Source organism: Dermacentor albipictus, chromosome 2, assembly GCF_038994185.2.
Source record: "Dermacentor albipictus isolate Rhodes 1998 colony chromosome 2, USDA_Dalb.pri_finalv2, whole genome shotgun sequence".
Lineage (NCBI taxonomy): Eukaryota > Metazoa > Arthropoda > Arachnida > Ixodida > Ixodidae > Dermacentor > Dermacentor albipictus.
Window position 1 is genome coordinate 106462265 of NC_091822.1, and position 19516 is coordinate 106481780.

General features: G+C 45.0%; 1 protein-coding gene across 1 annotated transcript; it reads right to left on the minus strand.

Annotated features, from left to right (window-relative positions):
* Positions 1–15726: 15726 nt before the first annotated feature.
* Positions 15727–19516, minus strand: LOC135914875 (uncharacterized). Its single transcript, XM_065447792.2, has 2 exons — positions 19031–19516; positions 15727–16768 (listed from the first exon to the last, which is right to left on the minus strand). The coding sequence occupies exons 1-2, from the start codon at positions 19194–19196 to the stop codon at positions 16587–16589; spliced, it is 348 nt and encodes a 115-aa protein (XP_065303864.1). The 5' UTR covers positions 19197–19516; the 3' UTR covers positions 15727–16586.

The window sequence follows — 19516 nt, forward strand, 5'->3', positions numbered from 1 at the left end:
TTGCCGCGTAAGGACTCATGCGCCGGAGTCTATAGGACTTGTATGTATGGCGGGTGCTGGTGCGCCCCAATCAGGATGCGATGTGTTGCCCTGGAAATTTCGGCGCTGGAAACTTTCTGCATGGCGTTTGGGAGCCCGCCAGAAATATGACGCGCTCCCAGCGCGGTTTTGTCGTCAGGGCTAACGCTATAGCTAGTTTTTCCGCATCTGCAGCACTCGCTCTAGAAACCGACAACGCATTGATTTCGGTCCCGTGATTATCGACTACGCTGGTGACAAACGTGGTGCTTCTTGCGGTGCTGGCTGCGTCTACATACAAGACATTGAGGTAGTTCTCATACTTCCTCGCTCGGGCCTGCGCTCGGGCACGTCGTTGTCCGAGGTGAAATTTTGGGTGCATCTTTCTGGGAATTAGCGAGATGCGCATAGTTTCCTGTATTCGTGTGGGTATTTTTGTCATTGTGCTGGAATTCCATACGGGCTATCCAAGAGGTTTAAGGACGGAGTATCCTGCTGTTGTGCGTTGTAGCCTTTCCTTCGGGTTTACCGGGTAGTCCTCTATAATTTCCCGTGCGTTGTTGTATACCATTGTCTCCTCGAAGCCAAAAGTAGCTGTTCCGGGTGGGAGTCCGAGCGCTTGCTTATATGCCTTGCGTATCAGTGGGTCGAGTACCTCCAGTTCCACATTGCTGAAATTTAGATATGGTGCCGAGTATGAAAAGAGACTATCAACCAGAGCCTGCACTAGTTTAACCAGGTCCTGTTCCTTGAGTCGAAACGATGTCTGGCTATCGTCTGTGCACTTGGTAAATTTAGACCTTCTTCTGTGGCTGTACCTTCGACGCAGTTACAGACCACCATTGATTTTATTAGCTGTCAACGTTGAAGGACCCCTCAGGCCGACTGGCTCGCTAGGCTTTGGGATTGCAAGATTTCAACATGGGCGTCGTCTACCAGTCTGGCAGCCGCCACCCTGATGCCGACTTCCTTTCACGTTCACCCGTGTCTACTGAACATGCTGCCTACTTGTTTGCCGTTGAAGTACTTTCGTTCTCAGCAGGTATCTACAAGGTTTCGCAGCAACGCAAGCATGTGTGGATTGCTCTTCTCCATTTCCTTTCAAACCCATCGGCTGTTCCTCGACTTTCTCAAGCTTTGCGCCGTGAAACTGCACAATTAAAGATAGGTGATGGACTTCTCCACCGCAGGAACTAGCTGTCTGATGGCCGCAAGTGGCTGCTGGTCGTAGCTCGATATCTTCATGGTGAAATATGTTTAGCGTTTCACGCTGACCCGCAGTGTGCGCGTGCGCCTGTGTTCAAAACATACACCGGACTTCGCTTCCGGTTTTATTGGCATGGCATGTACACCTTTGTGTGCAAATATATTAGATCGTGCGCTTACTGCCAACACCACAGGGTTCCTGATCAACTTGTCTCTGGTCCGCTCCAGCCAATCTCGTGCCCTGCCAGGCCCTTCGATCGCATAGGCATTAACCTGTACGGACCCCTTCAGAGCATGGTTTCTGGAAACCGCTCGATAGCCGTCGCCACCGACCATTCGACACGATACGCAGAAACAGCCGCTCTGCCTGGCACGCAAGCCCATGATATAACCCTTGCTCCTGCGAAACTTCATTGTCTGTCACGGCGCAGTTCGCGTTCTTTTGAGCGCGAGAGGACGTGCGTTACTCTCCGAAGTCGAAAACGCATTCCTTGCTGAATCTCGCATCCTTCATCACACCATGAGCTCCTACTATCCTCACACTGATGTTTGACGGAAACGTTCACAGCGCACTTGGCGACATGCTCTCCGAAAATGTCGCCTCTGATCACAATGATTGGGAGCTCATTTCGCACTTCAGGACGTATACCTATAGCACTGCACCACAGGCGACCACAGCTTTCTCCCCAGTCTTCCATACCGAGCCAACTCATCCGAATGCTCGCCCATCTCTGAAACTACTCACTGCACCGAGGAATGCCGTTAGCTCACCCGCTCTGCCACAGCCGGCGACCAATGGCAAGAAAAAGTTCGATGTGACGATCACCGCCCGCTTTGTGAATTTCTTCGAGGCTACCTTGTGTGGCTTTGGGTTACAGCTGTTCCGGCTGGCCTCTCCGCCAAGCTTGTCTCCAAATATCAAAGACCCTACCCTATTGTAGCCCAGACATCGCCTCTGAAGGCACTACAAGGAGCAGCGGATGTCATCTAGCAATATCCACGAGCAGGAGGACTTACGTGCACAGCGCAAAAAACATATCTGCTTATAGTAAAAAACTCCAGAGAAAACATGACCAACCCTCTGACATCAAGATGACTGTCGAGGCTGCACCAGTAAATAAGGTAAGCAAATTACAGCTACTAGGGCTCCACGTCTAAGCCAACGCGGAGGCAAAGCATTACCGGACACTGCTGAAGAAACAATTTAATCAGGTAGTCCACATGATCGGTGGGGTCAACAATCGCCATCACAGCCTAAACGAATGAGACATCATGTGCATCATACATGCCTTAATGGTAAGCCGCATTACCTATCACGCACCTTACCATCGACTCACCCAAAAACAAACAAGCCAGCTAGACATCCTCATACGCACAGCGGTGAAAACGGCCATAGGCCTTCCTATGTGCACCTCAACAGTCAAACTATTACAGCTTGGTATGCACAACACCTTGGCCGAATTATTCGAAGCTGAGGAAGTCAATCAGATCGAACGACTGAAGCGCACATTGACCTCAAGGCACGTACTCAGACAATCACGATAGCCAACATCCTCAGCCAACAGTTTCCTCCATTCGAGCCAATGTCGATCGCACCAAACATCATAGTAAACATTACAGTGACCCCCATAGGTCGGAATATGCACCCAGAACACCATAAAAGCAGGCGCGCTGGATCTGCAATGACACTGCGCTGAGCACACGGCAACGACCGCAACACTTTCTATACAGATGCTGTGTGCTACCCCGACATTGCAGCTTAAGTGGTAACAGTGGCTGACTGGAGGTGCGAAAAAGTATCAGCCACAATGCGGACTGACAACTGCGCGGAAGCGGAATAATCTGCCAAAGCTCTAGCCATCGGCGCTCAACGCGCAGGCAAGATAATATACATTTGTACAGATTCCCAGCAAGCATGTTGAAACTACGCACAATGCCGTGTTTACCTGAAGGCGCGTAAATTGTTTCACAAGAACAAACATATCCCCCTAGTTCACCTAGTTTGGTTACCTGGGGATGCGCTTCTCCCTGGCAATGGGCGCGTTCATACGACAGCCCGAGGCGTCGCCCTCCGGGCGCCTGTGGAAGACCAGTCCAACCAAGACAAGGTGAAAATGATACTACTTACACACACGGATATACTATAACACTACGGACTATCCCGTAAAACATTCCCCCCCCCCCCCAGGCGTGAAACTAAACCATGCAGATTCAGCCGGTAGCCACCAGCTCCAAACTAATACGCTCCCCAGCCTTGCTCTCCGCGACTTTTTTTACCCTACGCACTATCCCGACAAATGTCCTTCCTGTGGAGGACACCTAGACCTCTAGCATTCTACGTGGGAATGCTCCAAACCACCCGGCCTTCCTACAATACCCAACGCCTCCCGATATCAGTGGGAAGCCGCTCTTTCCAGCACAGCCTTGGACGACCAGCGATACCTGAGTCGTATAACAACCACTCATACTGTGTTCACCATGAGCCGCCAGGAGGGCTCCTTTTCCGATGGGGCAGATTGTAGGGAACAGGAATGCCCGGCGCTACAGCCACATCACCAGTGATCCGGGAGGAGTCAGCAAGATATTGCCTGTGCTGCTCTTGTTTAGAAACCGCCAACGCTTCCTGCTGCGCTCTTGTCTTCTCCTTTGTTGAAATTAGACAACAAATAAAAGTATACCAACAAATAAAAGAAGACAAGCTTACAACGGCAATGTGATTAACAGGCGTTAGGAAGAATAGGTACACTATGTAGGCACAAAAACTTCTGTTTTCATTTGTAACTGTTAGTAACGCTCGGGCGTTCTAATGCAATGGAATCCTTCTTTCAGCGGGATTCAACGAAAAAAAATTAGATTAAAATCGTTTTTATACTTTTTGCTTTCTTATATGACAATAAAATGAGGTTTAGTCACCCTACAATGGTGGCGGCAACACCTTTTCACACAACACTAACAAGAATAAGAAAAATATATTGCCAGATACTAAGAAACATCACAGATATGTAAAATCGAGAGCGCAGTTATCTAAAAATAGATGGAGTCTAGTATTTGTTTGTGGCTGAGTGAATAGCGTGCAATATTGCTTAATGCTGTTATGCATCTGCGGCCGAATCCACTAAGATTTTCATTCGTAAGTGGCCTTAGCCACTGCTCGGTCGCCTTACGTTGAGCATCAAGATTGAGTATGATATTGTCTAGCGAACAATTCTGATGTTAGGACTTTTTTAAGTGCTGGTCCTGGTCCAACTCATTCAACACCTGAGTCAATTTAAGAAATATACATGGGGTAACACAAAAAGTGGCAAATAAAAAGCGTTCTCAAGTGAAGGTACAATTACCAATAGCCGTCAAGAAGAGGTGGGAGTAAAAGATGTTCCTCAAGACGACCATTTCTGATGACAACTGAGACGTCGTGAGCACTCCTACGTGTTCGCAGACATTTCAACGCTCATCAATTTCTCGACTAAAGTCCTGCGGAAGTAATTTTTTTATTCAGTTGTTCGAAGAACTTTAGAGCAATGACACGACTTGCACCTCGCACTGACATGCGTGAGCCGACAGTGCGTTTTCACGAGCTCAGGTGTGGGATTTTCTGAGAGTGTGCAAAGTGCACCAAGGTTCAGTGTCATTGGTTGGACTTTTTGAAAAGGAAAGTGCGCCAAGGCGGCAGAGAATGTCATTCGGAGAACTCCGCCTTACTTATCTGTGTTCACATACATTAAAAACTAATGATATATAGTTTGACTCTACTTTTTTTTCTTTCCTTTCCGTTAATTAAATGCACGGTGCACCTAAACTTTCTAAAATACAGTTACAAACCCCAGTGCGCTCTATATATTTGAATAAAAATGCTTCTCAGCCAGTCTCAGCTTCGTTCCGTCCTGTGTCATGAAGTCATCACGCAGAAGGTGGTCACGCGGAAGCAGAACATTGTGACGTTCTGACACTAAGGCCAGCGCGCTCAACCGTCTCCTAAGCACCTACATCAGCCCTCATAACGAGCAGCAGCATAGGTGGTGATCAGTCGAGTCGCAGCAAGTGTCAAAAAGTCTAAGTGTCTTTTTCCCACATGACCACCATCTGCTTCATGACATCACGATGCAGGTTAGAACGAAACCGATACTACCTGAAGGAACACTATTGGAATAAAATACGCCAGCCGCTCTCGCGCTTGCCAGTACTTCTTTTCTGGGGCTTAGATGTCTATAACATTCATTTACTGAAAAAAAATGATTAGTTCAAAATATTGTCACTGCTCTTTTAAACAAGGGGCGCAAATAGATGACCACGGAGGGGTAATTATATAACAGTCGAGTGAACATTCACAGAGTGTAATGAATATGGACAACGCGCATTTAAGCCCGCATGTGACTTCATGTGGATGTTGGCCACTTTATGCGGAGATATAGATCCCTTGTAGGACTAAAAACAAGACCGCTTTCCAAATCGTGGCAGGTTTTTCTATTAAAAATAAATGCAAAAATGTGTAAGTCAGATATTGGCGAGCTTGTCTGTTTCGGAAACTGATTATCTAAGAGAGCTTACTCGCTTTGGTAATGTGAAGGGAGGGTGTGAGGCCATGCATGGCGCGCATGCTTTATGATGAAGAATACCATTTAGGTGATCACCGTCTGCAAAAATAAAGTGTTGATAGTGAGCGCTTATCTAGTCTTTATATCATCCCTTGCGTTTGATTTGACAACGAAGCAAGGTAGTAGTATTCCGTGTCGTGGAAGATGTTAATGACATTGTAGTCATAGCCATCTACCTATACCAAAAATATACCAAAACCGACATTTTCGTATGCCTTCCAAGTTGCTTCTGTTTAGTAAGAAAATCCGTGAATCGTATTGACACCAGAGCATTTTTACAGTGAAGTACAACTCTAGGACAGTGAATTAGAATAACTAGGATAGATAAATCAATTGCAATTTTTGCTAGCAAAAGTGGTCAATTTGCAAGGATTGTAATAATTTCAGGTTTTTATAGACCTTTTGCGATTGCAATGAAAAGTAAACGCCATTTTATAGATAGGCTTTTGTAGGTTCAGAAAATAAAATTGTTATTACCTGCTAAAACGATTTTTACATTATTTGCCCATACAGACATCTTTCATGTACATCAGCAAACGTCGAAAGTACGTCACAGCAGGAAAAAAAGGTTTTTCAACAAAACAAGAATCACTAATGTAGTAAATAACTATTGCACTTTACAAGAAAATCTGATATAGCTGAGCGACACATCAGGGTCACATCGCGTGGGATGACCCAGGCATTTTTCAACTGAGCTTTGTTTACTTCTCAGGTGCAGGCTGGCATCAGGATGCCGCAGTCCCAAAAATCATGGAAATCATGCCTGAAAAGTAGATAGTCTTGTACAGGCTAAATAAGGCCAACTTTGAACCAACCATCTTGCGCCCATTCTATGCCCTTAGTTGTCATGTATCTCAAATCAACCCAGGCCGGCAGTGGAGCTTGACTATAGGTTTTGCGTTACGTATTCTCTTAGTTCTCCTACGTGATTTATGACGCGTTCGCATAGTAGCAAGCAGTGTAAATGCGCGGAAATCGTCAGTACTGGGTCTTTCGGCAGCATAGCAGGACTCACTGGGTTTAGCAATTAAGTGGAAGACGGTACTCTCAACTACTAGCCAATAAGAAAGAATCAATTAACCTCTTCCGTAGTATACACAAGAGACTACACAAGACGCTTTTGCAGAGTAGTAAATGGCACCCCTCTGCAGCTCCAGACAGCTGAGGAACAGCAGTAAAATACACGAGCGGACAACACGCACCTGTTGTAACATGCAAATACTTGCACACTGTACATACACTGTAATAAATTTGTGTAACACAATAGGTATTTTTGGGAAATTCTGTGTTCTTATACAGAAAATATCTGTTTTGTGCCCTTAACAGAAACACGTTCGCGAAAAAAGCAGCAATTTTCTGTTTTTCGAGCCGCTACCCCCTCCCCCACAAACCACTAAACGGTTGCTCACGTTGGCGTCGCACGTGCGAAAAAGGATTTGGAAAACACTTGCCACATTTTATCAGTTACTTCGCATTTTCTATGCAGCAAGATGATTATTGTTCCCAATATTAGCGCGCAAAATCACAAGCAATATGCATTCTACATCGCTGCTTTTTTTGAGCTCCCGCATTCATGCATTGGTGGCGCGAACGTGGTCAGCGGCAATACCTGCGACCTGCGTCTGTGATTTTCACCGGCCAGGTCATTGGCACAAAAGGTGAGTGGTCCGCATCCTTACCGGCATGAATGATACACAAGGAATCAAGTTCAATTCCCTATCGAATCAACTTAATGTTAGACAGATTATTTACTTGAGGGCATTGTTTCATGTGGCTTTGGTGGTGTATTGAATATATTGTAATGATTCTCAAGTGTATCTTTCTACAAGATCGAAATGAGCGCATAACTTCATTTCATTTTAAACACGGTGATTTCGTTGACCGACCGTGTGGAATTCACCTGAAATATAAACTAGGAGGCGATGCTGTACAAAACTGGGAAATGTCGCACTTTGTTCCTTTCTTCCTGCTTGGTTCGATTCGCTGAACTGAAAATGAAATCTGGCACGTGCGGCGAGAGCGATAAATGGGACTTTAAGTACAAGGACCACATTCGCATGATAATACCTGCAACAAAGACACCGTTGTTAATATGGGAGGATAAGGTTTATTCTCTCGGCTTCTTGTTGAGTTTAGTTCGACGTACGACGTACCATTTAATCTGAATGTCGTCACACTCTCGAGAGTTCGGACAGGTTTGACAAGCTCTAACCTAAAACGATATAGGCACACGTTGAGGTCAGAGTCCAGCTGCATAGCGAGAAAAGGTCTCTATCCGTGTTCAACAAAGCCAAAAGACAACTGGTTCCACCTTGGGCCAGAGACGCTTATTTTTGTAGTAGAAGGTGCATGTGGCGCATCTAGGAAACAGCAATTGCAGCTTCTTTCTTTATAGCACTAGTAATGAAAAATGCACGCATTTTATAACCACCTTTGCCGATGCGTTTATTTTAGTTTGGATAAACATGATACTTTGTCCAAGAAGAAAAAAAACGAAATGAAAGTGGCATGGAAAGCATCCTAACGGACGCAGATATATTTACATTTGTTTTTTTTACCATGCCTAATCATTATCTTTTAACTATTTTAATACATTTAAATAAGTAAGAGAAAAGAAGGCATTATGTATGTTTCCTAAATGCTACACCTAAATGCTACACCCCCCAGGAAAAGCAAAAGATCCAATTAACGGCATCAAATGGCCTACCCATCCCGATAGTAGAGAAAATCCGGGTACTAGGAATGATGATAGAGCATAAGGGTGGCAATGACGAAGCACTTCGCAAGATAACGGCAAAGGCCACCAGCACGATGCAGCTCATTCGACGCATCACCAACAAACACGCGGGCATGCGCGAAGGCAGCGTCATCCGACTCATCCAAGCCTTCGTCATTTCCCAGATAAGGTACACGGCAGCGTTTCACAACTGGACGGTTGCGGAAAAAAACAAGCTCAACGCGCTCATACGCAAGGCGTACAAATGTGCGTTGGGACTTGCGCCTGGAGTCAGCACCACCAAGCTCTTAGAACTAGGCCTACACAATACGCTCGAAGAACTCGTGGAGGCGCAACAAGTGTCCCAACTTGAACGCCTATCCAAGACCCGCCCGGGCAGACACGTGCTTGAAAATCTCGGCATCACATACCACTCGCAACATGGCGTCAAAGTAGACATTCCAAGACCCATACGCGAGCAACTATACGTACCCCCATTGCCTCGCAACATGCACCCCCAACACCACACGGGGAGGCGTAAAGCCAGGGCACAACAAATGAACAAAAGTTACTCTAACGACAAGGATGCGGTCTTCACCGACGCAGCCCGCTATCGAGACAGGAAGAGTTTCGTGGCAGCAGTTACTAGCCACCGAGGCAACCACCTCACGAGCGTCACCGTGAACACGGCACATGCCGAAGCGGCAGAGGAAGCGGCCATAGCACTGGCCCTCACACAAACCAAAGCTACATACGTGATCTGTGACTCGCAAACGGCAATTCGCAATTTTGCAAATGGGCGCATCTCGCAAGAGGCGTATCAGATACTCCAGCGACATCCCATACACCAGGGAGAGGCCGACGTTGATAACCGAAGGCATTTGCTGTGGATCCCGGCACACACTGGAATGAGCACCCCCAAAGAAGCGGCTCACGGCGTTGCTCGAGGCCTGACTCACCGAGCAGCATCGGAGGAAGAGCCCCCGCGGGGTACTGCAAACGTCTGGGCATGGGAGGATCGTATGACCACTTTTCACGACATCACGGCACACTACCAATTACAAAGACGCATATACCCATTCCCTCACGCTATGTTAGACAGGACGCAAGCAGTACACTTCAGACAATTACAAACAGAATCTTACAGAAACCCCAGACTCATGCACGCCATGTATCCAGACATGTACACTACAAACAGATGCACATCGTGTGGCGAGGTTGCCACACTAAATCACATGCTATGGGAGTGTCGGGACCTAACAAACAAGTCGGGCAGTGCCGACCCCTCCGTCTCTTCCACCGCCAGCCTCCAGTCACGCTGGATGACCGCACTGCTCAGCTCTGACCTGACTGCACAACTCTGGGCCGTCCAGCGAGCCGAGGAAGCCGCTTCGAGACAAGGTCTCGGAACCGCGTCCGCGGCGGGTGCCCAGACCCACTAAAAGACGCCGGACTCAAATCTTGCTGATTTGAAATTAAAGTTTACGCTCTCTGTATGTTTCCATGCAGAATTCTGGCCAATACCGCCTAAAGACCAGAGTCGGGACGTACTGAAGTCTACAGCTCGTCAACAACAAAGATGGAGAGAATAAGACGTTTCAAGTGAAGTCTCGCATGCAGAGATGCAGCACTAAGTTCGCAGCTGAAAGATACATAACCTAAAAAAATAGTAAACAGTTAAAATGCCACAATGAATGCACATACAGCTTCACGAATGCGGCGCGAAAATTGCTCTTTCTCCCGTTATCACCCCATTCCCCGCCACTTAATTCGAATCATAGCCATTTTTAGAGATACGTTTAGAGAAATAAGAATAAGAGGTGATTCGTGCTCTGTCTGTCTGGGAGTTCAGGTCCCCCTAATATAAGTTCATCAGAAGGTTTTCGATCTTTGCGAGTGTCGTCGGGTAAGCAGCCTGTTTCGTTCCTTTGGGCAGATAAAAAAGGTGCTCTTAGCACTGCGGTTTTGAAGATGTAATCATGAGTGAATTTTTTTCATATGGTTGCTGCTATATTGCACAACTGTGTGAAAATAAAGTTAGCGTCGATTATAAGTATTTCCCTACAAAACATTGTTGAAACGTTATTGAAATATCATCGTTCAACGTCAACAAATGACATTGAAGGAACATTGGAGAATTGTTGAATCATTATTGAGGAAATTGTTGACAAGTGTTGATATTTCGGCCACGACATTTTGTCGGAACATCATTGGGGCCTTTCAATTTGAAAGATCATTGGCATATTGTTGAATCTATGATGTATTTCGAAGTTTAAAGCTCATTGAAGCATTGTTGAAGATGTGTTGAGTCTCAGAATTGAAAGCCCATTGAGGTATTGTTGAAATATGCTGTTTGTCAATGCTGAAAGCTTACAGGAAGAATTGTTGCGGATGTGTTGAACATCAACACTCAAATTATTTTGAAAGCCCTTTATGCCTCAGTGTGCATTTAGCCGTTAAAACACTTTTCTTAAAATACTGCTGAGCTATGTTGCGTTGCATATAATTATCTTTGATGTCATGTTGGTACGTTGAGAGGATAGGGGTAAAATTTAAATACAGGCGCTTTTGTATTGCAGGCCTCTGTCACTCTGGGCTCAAAAGCATGCTGCTAGATTCCCTGCAATAAACCATATTGTAAAGCTGCTAGCAGTAATGTTATGCCACTTTTTCAATTGTGAGAGTGAATGGTCCTCCACGAAATCAAGAATGCTCAACTGATGAAGACAAAAACGATTTTTCTAGGTGAAGTGCTTATTTGTAACCAAATATCTGTGTAAATTTACAACCATTTCTAGTTTGAGAACATCAGAAACTTCTTAAAAAGTACTGCAAAGTAGGAACTTCCTGCAGCTTGATGCCATAACAATATTGAGTACTGACAGATGCAGTCTGTGTGGTTCTCGAGTAAAACATATTTCCCAAAAGAAATAAATCTTAAAAAATGAATACCTAAACAAATAAATCTACAAGCAGACTGACATGAATGTAAATAACAATAAAAAAGGTGCTTGCTTTCTCTATTATGTAGCCAGTGGTACTATAACCATGGCACGATTCGCTTGAGCTTACAGCACTCACTAAGACCTGATATGAAGGGTGGTTATCAGGGAAGTTTCATGGAAGTTTCATAGAATTTATTAAAGACTGGCTGTTGCAGCTAACATAATTTATATACAGAGCTCCAAATATTACTTGCATGAAAAATCAAGGCGCCATATTCAGCTAATTAACAAAAACTCAGTTGCTATATATTTTTTAGGAATTGTAGCCAGTATTTTACACGATGTATGCACTTAGAATGAATTTTCAGAATGACACCAGTAACGAGACACATGCCATCAAACTGGCTGTAGAAATGCATTGTTTTTGCACTTGCTTTTTAAAACAAAGCGCACTATTATGCATTGAAGCACAAAAGTAACTGGAATGCCCATCTATTTCTCTCAAATTTTCGGAAAAATCTCGAAACTGGTGTAATCCTGGAAATTAATTTCAAGTGAACACGTCTTTCAAGCTCGCAGGCTACAATTTGCAAACTGAAATATGTGCTGTGATGTTATAAGTGAATAATTAAATTTGTGAGAGTCCGTTGAATGTGTTTCCATTTTTTGTAGTAGTAATGTCCACCTCTGAATAATCCAGCTCAAGGGCAAGAATTATGCTAGCTGGCAAAGGCAACTTAAAGAAAAGTCTGTAAAACTGAAAAAGAATCACTCTGTACAATCCTGATTTGTTCGTTGAATGGTGTGTGCCAGAACAAAGGAACAAACGATGTGTGTTGCAAGAAAATAAATCTCACAAGAGAAAAGAACGATAAATTCCTGATACCATGAACGCTGACTGAAGAGGAGGAGGAGATATTAATGAAGAGACAGGAGGAGAGGTCGGCCTGGAGAGCGTGTCTCTAGCCTGCTACTCTTCCCTGGGGAAGAAAGTAGAAGTGGGAAATAAAGGGAAAAGTAGCTGGCGGGTGATTATGTTATTGTAAAATGAGCTACTATATACGCGTTGTCCAGTATGCGGATGCACACCGTGGACGCAATACACGAAAGAGTAATCTTTCCCACACAAAAAGTTATCGTGCAACCACATCGCGCACTGAATGCACGTGTCACTGGTTCTAGAGGCGATCGTCTAAACCAGTCTTAGATAGAAAGCTCTAAAGTGACTTTCTGGCATGTTGGGCACAGTCAAATCTTCTCCACGCATCCAAAAGCCGAAGACGTTCTCCAATCAGGTTGCCGGCTCCTTCACTTGCTGGTCAGATTTTCTGAAAAACATTTGTAGGAGGCTCGAGGCGCCATACGTGCTGATACAGTTCCTGCCGCTGTCGTTTGACACGCGCGAACGCTGTAAATAATTCTGGCAAGCGTCACCAGGTGAACTAATTTCATGTCAGTGACTGAATACCGACTTCATTCTTTTTTTTTTAATCCTACGTTCGAATGCGTCAATGGCGCTGAAGGAACCGAGGTGATTAAAGAATTGACGGTAAGATTTTGGCTTTGCTGAAACGTCTTTTGTAACACCAAAACTTGTTGGGAGGCATTTGTTAGATGGAATGTTATATGATATTCCGCTGTTTTTGACATTCTGTCAAGAAAACATTTTACAATGAGTCTACATCCTTGTAACGAACCATACCCGATAGCCGTTTTCAGTCAGTGTGGGTGCCATGGTGGCTCAATGGCCATGACGCTATACAGCTCAGAACAAAGTCACTGATTCGTTTTCAGATCGTGGCAAAATGCAAAAGTGCTCGTCTGCAGTGCAGTGTGTAGATGTTAAAGAACCTCGGGTGATAAAAATAAATTATGTTCTCTCATCTACGGTGTTGCTCGCAGGCGTCTGTGCATTTCCAGGGCGTTGAACAATACAGCTCTTTTTCTAATCAATATAATAATCACTGAAAGCAGCGACTCCTTCAGTATATATATATATCTGATTTGGAGGTTTTTAATTTCTGATGGAATTCATAATTTGTCAGCTATGCAGCTGTTAATAAAAGGAGTTATTCGGCATCGCTCTTAGATACAAGGCAAAAAAAAATATCTTGAACAGTGTTTTCACACCCTCTAATGGGCCACGTTTGAGCTTTCTATTCACACCGCTAGGCCTTCTACACCATCAGATCGTTTCAGATAAGGTGCCCTCGAAATTATCCTAAACACGGCACGTTATGTATCACTGGTTGCATACCGCACACAGTAAGTACAATAACAGGTGCATTAGGTGCGCATATTAAGCAGACGACGACTTAATGAAATGCATCATATACAACTTCCTAATTAGTGAAATTAAACAGTTATACAAATTTAGAACTGTGAGCGATCAACTATAGTCGAACAAGGAATGTCGCCGGAGTCAACGCTTCGACAAGAGAACGTGTCTTCGTCAGGGCAGCAACTGCTTCCCATAGCGGAGTTTAAGTGTGCGTAGCTCACTCTTCCCTACCCCCAGTGGGAGAGGAGGTTGAGAATGCACTGGTGGTGGTGGTGGTGGTGGTGGTGGATTGTAGCAACAGGCGGGTTTAGCCTGGCGAACAAGGCCGGCAATTGCTCCGCCCGAGCGTCTCGCACAATACCGCTGATGGGTTTCACCATATGTCCATCAACCCAGTGTCTCTTAAGAATTCGATCAGGAGACGTGAAGTTTCTTTGCGGGCCATCACTGATCCCTCGGGAATTATAAGGTGTTGCAGGCGCGCATGCGGAAGGTCCTTGTTTTGCAAATTCTTCAGGAGAGTGGCTCTTTCTTCTTGGAATTGCTGGCAGGACCACAAAAAGTGCTCAATGTCTCCTGTCTCGTTGCATGCCGTACAGTTGGGAGAATGTATTCGCCCCGTTTTAAATAACCAGGCCGGTGTGTTAGCAGATCCTGTCCTTATACGATATAGAAGTGAGGCTTCCTCTCGGTGCAATCTCTTGGTTACGCAGGGCAATTTGCACTGGTGTGCAAATTAGGCTAGGAGAAGTCAGCGTGTTAGAGAAAAAAAAGGATGGGAAAAGGGTCGGGAGTTTGTTGCTACGCAGAGGAAACGCGTAAGTGTAGTTCAGTTGGTTCTTCGAAGAAATAGGGGTGAAAAAAAATGGAAACGCGCCCGTTATGCATGCAGGCTTCGTCATTACGGCAGGACTAGTCTTCCCGAAAAAAAAAAACACACTGAGCCATAGTATTCCACCACTGTCGTAACGAGCAATAAAAATGAGAACAGGAATGGAAGACACAGTCGTACGAAAACGTGCTCGGTTTCAAGTAAAAGTACGAATGATACGTGGTCAAAACCTGAGGGAGAGACAAGCGAGATTGACAAAATAATGAAAGATGAAACTAAAGCAATAATATTAAAGTGGGTAAGATATTATTGTGGGAAAGCATGGCTCGTGATTAAAAACAAGCTGTCCTGGGAGCACCTATTATAAAATTTGCTGGTTAGGAAGCTGTAATGAGAAGAGGGAGGAACTTTCATTCCATTAGTAGCAAAGAAAACCATTTCTGGCCCAGTACTCGGCGCATTCTAAAGAGGAGTCATAGGCAAATTATACGGTAAGTTCAGTTGTAGCAGACTTTAGTGCAGGAGTAACCCAAGGCATCCCGCAGAATGGTGACACTAGGGCTTTTTCCACGCGCATAAAACATGCGTAGATACATTTGTAGTTAGACCTTCTCATATAACCAGCGCTTTGAACATTCCCTTTGCTTTTTTAAGGGCGGGAAGCATGGTTTCAAGTGGAGATTTCGTGATTTTTCTTTTTTTTTAATTCGCAGGACTGATTTTCAAACTTCAGAAAGAGTGGCAATGGAGGCGAAGCACGTTTCATTTAGTTGTGCTGCGTGGAATTAAGCGAAAAGTATATTGGAAATGCAGTCCTCGCAGGGTAGATAATCTGTCATGCCCTTGCTGCATCGGTTGTGTAAACTCTCTATTGTTCGCAGGTTTGCCTTCACAGCAGCGACGAGTTGCAGTTTGAAGACAATGATGTGACAAAGCCGTGATGCACTGGACATTTGAAGTTCTGAGGACACACCCTTGAACAAACAACCACCATAGCATTCAGCAGGAAGCGAGTACGACATATTCGAACGTCTCTTTGTACGGACCACTCAGCAAACGACAATATAAAACGCTACCGCAACAAAAGGAAACGTTTTAATGAAATGAGAGTCATTGAGATCGCTATTGTAGGGCATATTATGCTGGCCATACACTTTATTACTGGCTCCTCCTATACTATGAGAATTTGAGTGAAGAGACCACATGGTGAAGTAGTCTCAGTGATTCAGGTCCAGTTACAAAGAGGTGCACCATCCGCTCCACAAACTGCCCTCGACGCATTCGAAAGTTCTTATAAACATTCACGGCAACCTCGTTTCAAGAGGATCTTAAGGTTAAGGTCATTGAAGTTTAACTTAGTTTTATATAATGCACATAGTGCAACGTTATTTTGTTACTGATCATATACAATTCTCAAAGCGAAAAACTGCAAGGGTGGGACCTCTGTTAATATATACCAGAACAAAAAGCAAGTATTTTTACTGCAGTGGGCAAATTCTTGGCACATGATCAAAATAGGAGCGTAAATACATTATTCCCAATAAATCATGAGTTTCCCTGATCAAATAATTGTGTGAACCAACCATCCAGGCATTTGGACACGAGCAAGGTGCATATGTGAAAACTCTGAAGATCTAAAGTGCTTGGTGAGGGTGTCGATATCTTTTTTATCGACATATATTGTTCAGTCATTGATATACCGCAAATCTGAATTTCCTGATTTGAGGTAAAGCGAAAGTGAGCACGTAGAAGAAAAGAAGTGGTGATGCCCTACGCGCTCTGTTTCACTTTACCTCAAGTCCTGAAGTACCAGATAGCTCAACAGTCTGATCTTCAGAATTTCAAGTTGGGAATTTTTTTTTAAATTCTGCAAGTTACCAAATATAATTGCACTGGCCACTCGTCCGCAAATATTAGGGCTTCTCATTGTACTGGTATAGCGCTAGAGGCGTTTTTCCACTCCGAAAAGTGAGACACACATTAATAGAGGTCGAACTCAAATTATCTTCGACGAGTGGTGGACGATCTTCTGGCGCCAGAAGAGCAGAAGCAGGAGCAGCACGGTCAGGTTGAGCAGCGTGATGAGCAGGAGCGTCGGCGAGTACCGCGAGATGGAGAAGATGTGCGAGATTCGCCTACGCAGGGCTTGTGGACGGCTCCTCGGATATGCTCGATCACCTGAATTTATGGTGGAGGAAGTAAAGTGCTTCACTTTCATCCGGCGTTTTGTCTCTGTCGGCTATAGGTACAAGCCGTACTGTAATGAAGTTATGCTCTTCCCTGCACACACTCATGAACAAACAAAAGTTACGACATAAGCGCGCACCAACCCTCTAATGGCCAAACATAGTTCCACATCATGGAAAATTAGAATCACTTGTTCACTTTAATCTAAGTCAATGAAGGGTGCACATGTACAAAGACAATGAAATATTATTTCTTTTGTAATCTAATTACTACAATAATAAATAATTGGTGATTGGTTTGCTGTAAATTGCATAACTATTATACCACTCTCCAGAATATCAAAATCACTACTGACTATCATTAATATTGCTGTCCTTGCATCAGAATATTCAGCCAAGAAAACACGTTGCATGCATGTTACCTTGGGCATTACAAACTTAACACAGGTAAACTCTATACCTGGCGGCTACAACAGTCAGTTGAGCCGAGTGGTTAATATATATTTTTTTTTGCTCAACAGACCAAAGGATGTTTCGAGCTTACTTTTCTGGGAGTGGCGTTGCCTGAAAATCCTAGAGCTAGGATTAGTACGCATACCCAAAAATCCGGAAATGTCAAACAGCAGAAGCAGGGAAGGAGGGTTACACTTACCAATTTCGCAATTTTGGAGATGTTAGATTTTTTTACCGTCCCCAGAATGCCACAAGCCAGCCAGCCAGTGAATATTAGAATTTCCCCGCAATTGCTGTCCATCAAGTTTTGTGTGAAGGGCCCTACATTATGATTCAAATGAGTTGGTATAATCAAAATCAAGGCAAAGTACGAGTCCCGTTTAGTGTAATACGTGGGATAAGTTACGGGCAGATCGATATACGCTTCGACAATAAAGGGGCGTGCAAACCAACTCTTACTTAAACAATACTGTCAGGGAACAGTTTATTGGGATTAAAAGCTTTCTAACTTTACATTCGAAACTTGTAGTTCAGCGAACTTTACGCGGCACATTGCTTGTCACATTTGTAAGCTTCGTCAATGCAGAGTGTTCGTAAACCGTACTAAGATCATGGTGCAAGTGTTAGCGCTTTCACGAATGTGAGCGCTGGGACAATAGTGCTGAAAGAAAACAAAGTGTAGGTATAGTCCCTAGTATACTTACATGGGCTGGTTGGCGTTGGATATTTTTGTTTGATTAGCGAACCGCTGACGAAGACGTAGATAAAAGACATGGGTTGAACTCACGTCCTCGTGTCTATTTTCTCTGTCACTGTTCAACGTTCGCGCATCACACAATATAAAAAGGCAGTGGGGATAGAAATTAAAAAAAAATTGACCGTGGCTTTGTTTGGCTATGCCAGGATATACGTAGCGAAAGCTAAGGCGCAGCATGGTGAGTTTTGGTTAATCCTGATTGCAAGTCCAGGTTAGTCTGATTGTTTAGCTATGTTGCGACGTTTAGCCACTCGTTCGGCGCGCTGTTCGTCTGTTTCCTGCACGATTCGTTTCCTTTTCATCTCACACCGATGTCGATTCCAGGCCTCCTCCTGCTTATCAGAATTGTCGTCGTCCACACTGCCGCCTCAACTGGGGTTGCGGCGCACGCGAGCTCTCCTTTTCCATCCTCCGACATGTTATCAGGCATGCGACGCAGCTGGGGAAGCGAGCAGAGGCGAGCGCAACGACGAGGAACGCGATGTGACGTCTTACCAAACAGCGGCGACGGAAAGGCGCGGCGCTGCGCAGTGGCGGAACACCTGTGGCTTGGTGCTACTAGTGGTGCATGCGCAGTAGTGACTAGGGAGCGAGCGAGAGATAAATATCCGCGGTGAGGCGCGCGTTGTGATGTCATGTCTCCTCGGAGCACCGCCACGGCGAAATCGCAAGTTCGCGGCCAGTAAAGCTGTCACTTTAAAAAGAAATCTGCAAAATTATATTCGCGTTCAGAAAGCCAGAATCTCGAATGTGACAAATCACCTAGCATGACATCATGGTCGCAAACACTGGTCATACCGGCGAAAAGGTCAATGCTTCATAAAAAGCATCTTTAAGCAGGGACCGATCGAGATATGCTTTCAAATATAAATGAAAGCCTTGAAAGTAATCGAGGTTTAATGGCGTAGACACAAAAGGCACGCTATACAATCTCGCAAAACAGAAATACATCATGCCACGCCCATCGCTCGCCGACACATTTTCCACCATTTGAAAGAGAATGTAGCGTTCCTTCAGACCTGAACAGAAACGCGCATATCTCACCTTCTGGTTCCATGAGAGGAGCCACTGATCGAGAAGAGGGGCTCGGAGCGTCCCGCAATGTGTCCTCTCCGCCACTTCCGCCGCCTTGACTGCCACGCGAGGGTCCGCAATCAGCCACGCCATGTCCGACCTGAACTGCAGCAGAGTCTACACTTACACTGGCCATCGAAGCCGCCTGTTGTGGGGCAGGGGACGAAGGCTGTTAGAGGCCCGCTTCAGTTCCCTCGCCGTCGAATGGTTCGACTTCGTCCAGAAGCGGAGTGCGGTCCGTGTGCATCGCCTTGGATTTGAGGCTGAGAGCCCTGCCTGGTTGGACGTGGGTGTCCAAAGCCTTCGTTGGGCTCGAATCACGCACGACGCTTCAAAAGAGCTCAGGCAAGCACCTTTCTCACTGCTGAGTGCGTTTTACTCTTTGTGGATGTAGCCCTTTTGACTCTGTGGCACAGATTAGTGCATACCTACGAGATCATTTTCATCTTCTGCCAG

Excerpts from the sequence above, each read along its gene's own strand:
- LOC135914875 (XM_065447792.2), bottom strand. The coding sequence starts at position 19,196 with ATGGCCAGTGTAAGTGTAGACTCTGCTGCAGTTCAGGTCGGACATGGC. Across the intron at positions 16,769-19,030 it reads TCCTCTCATGGAACCAGAAG|GTGATCGAGCATATCCGAGG; the intron begins GTGAGATATGCG and ends CCATAAATTCAG.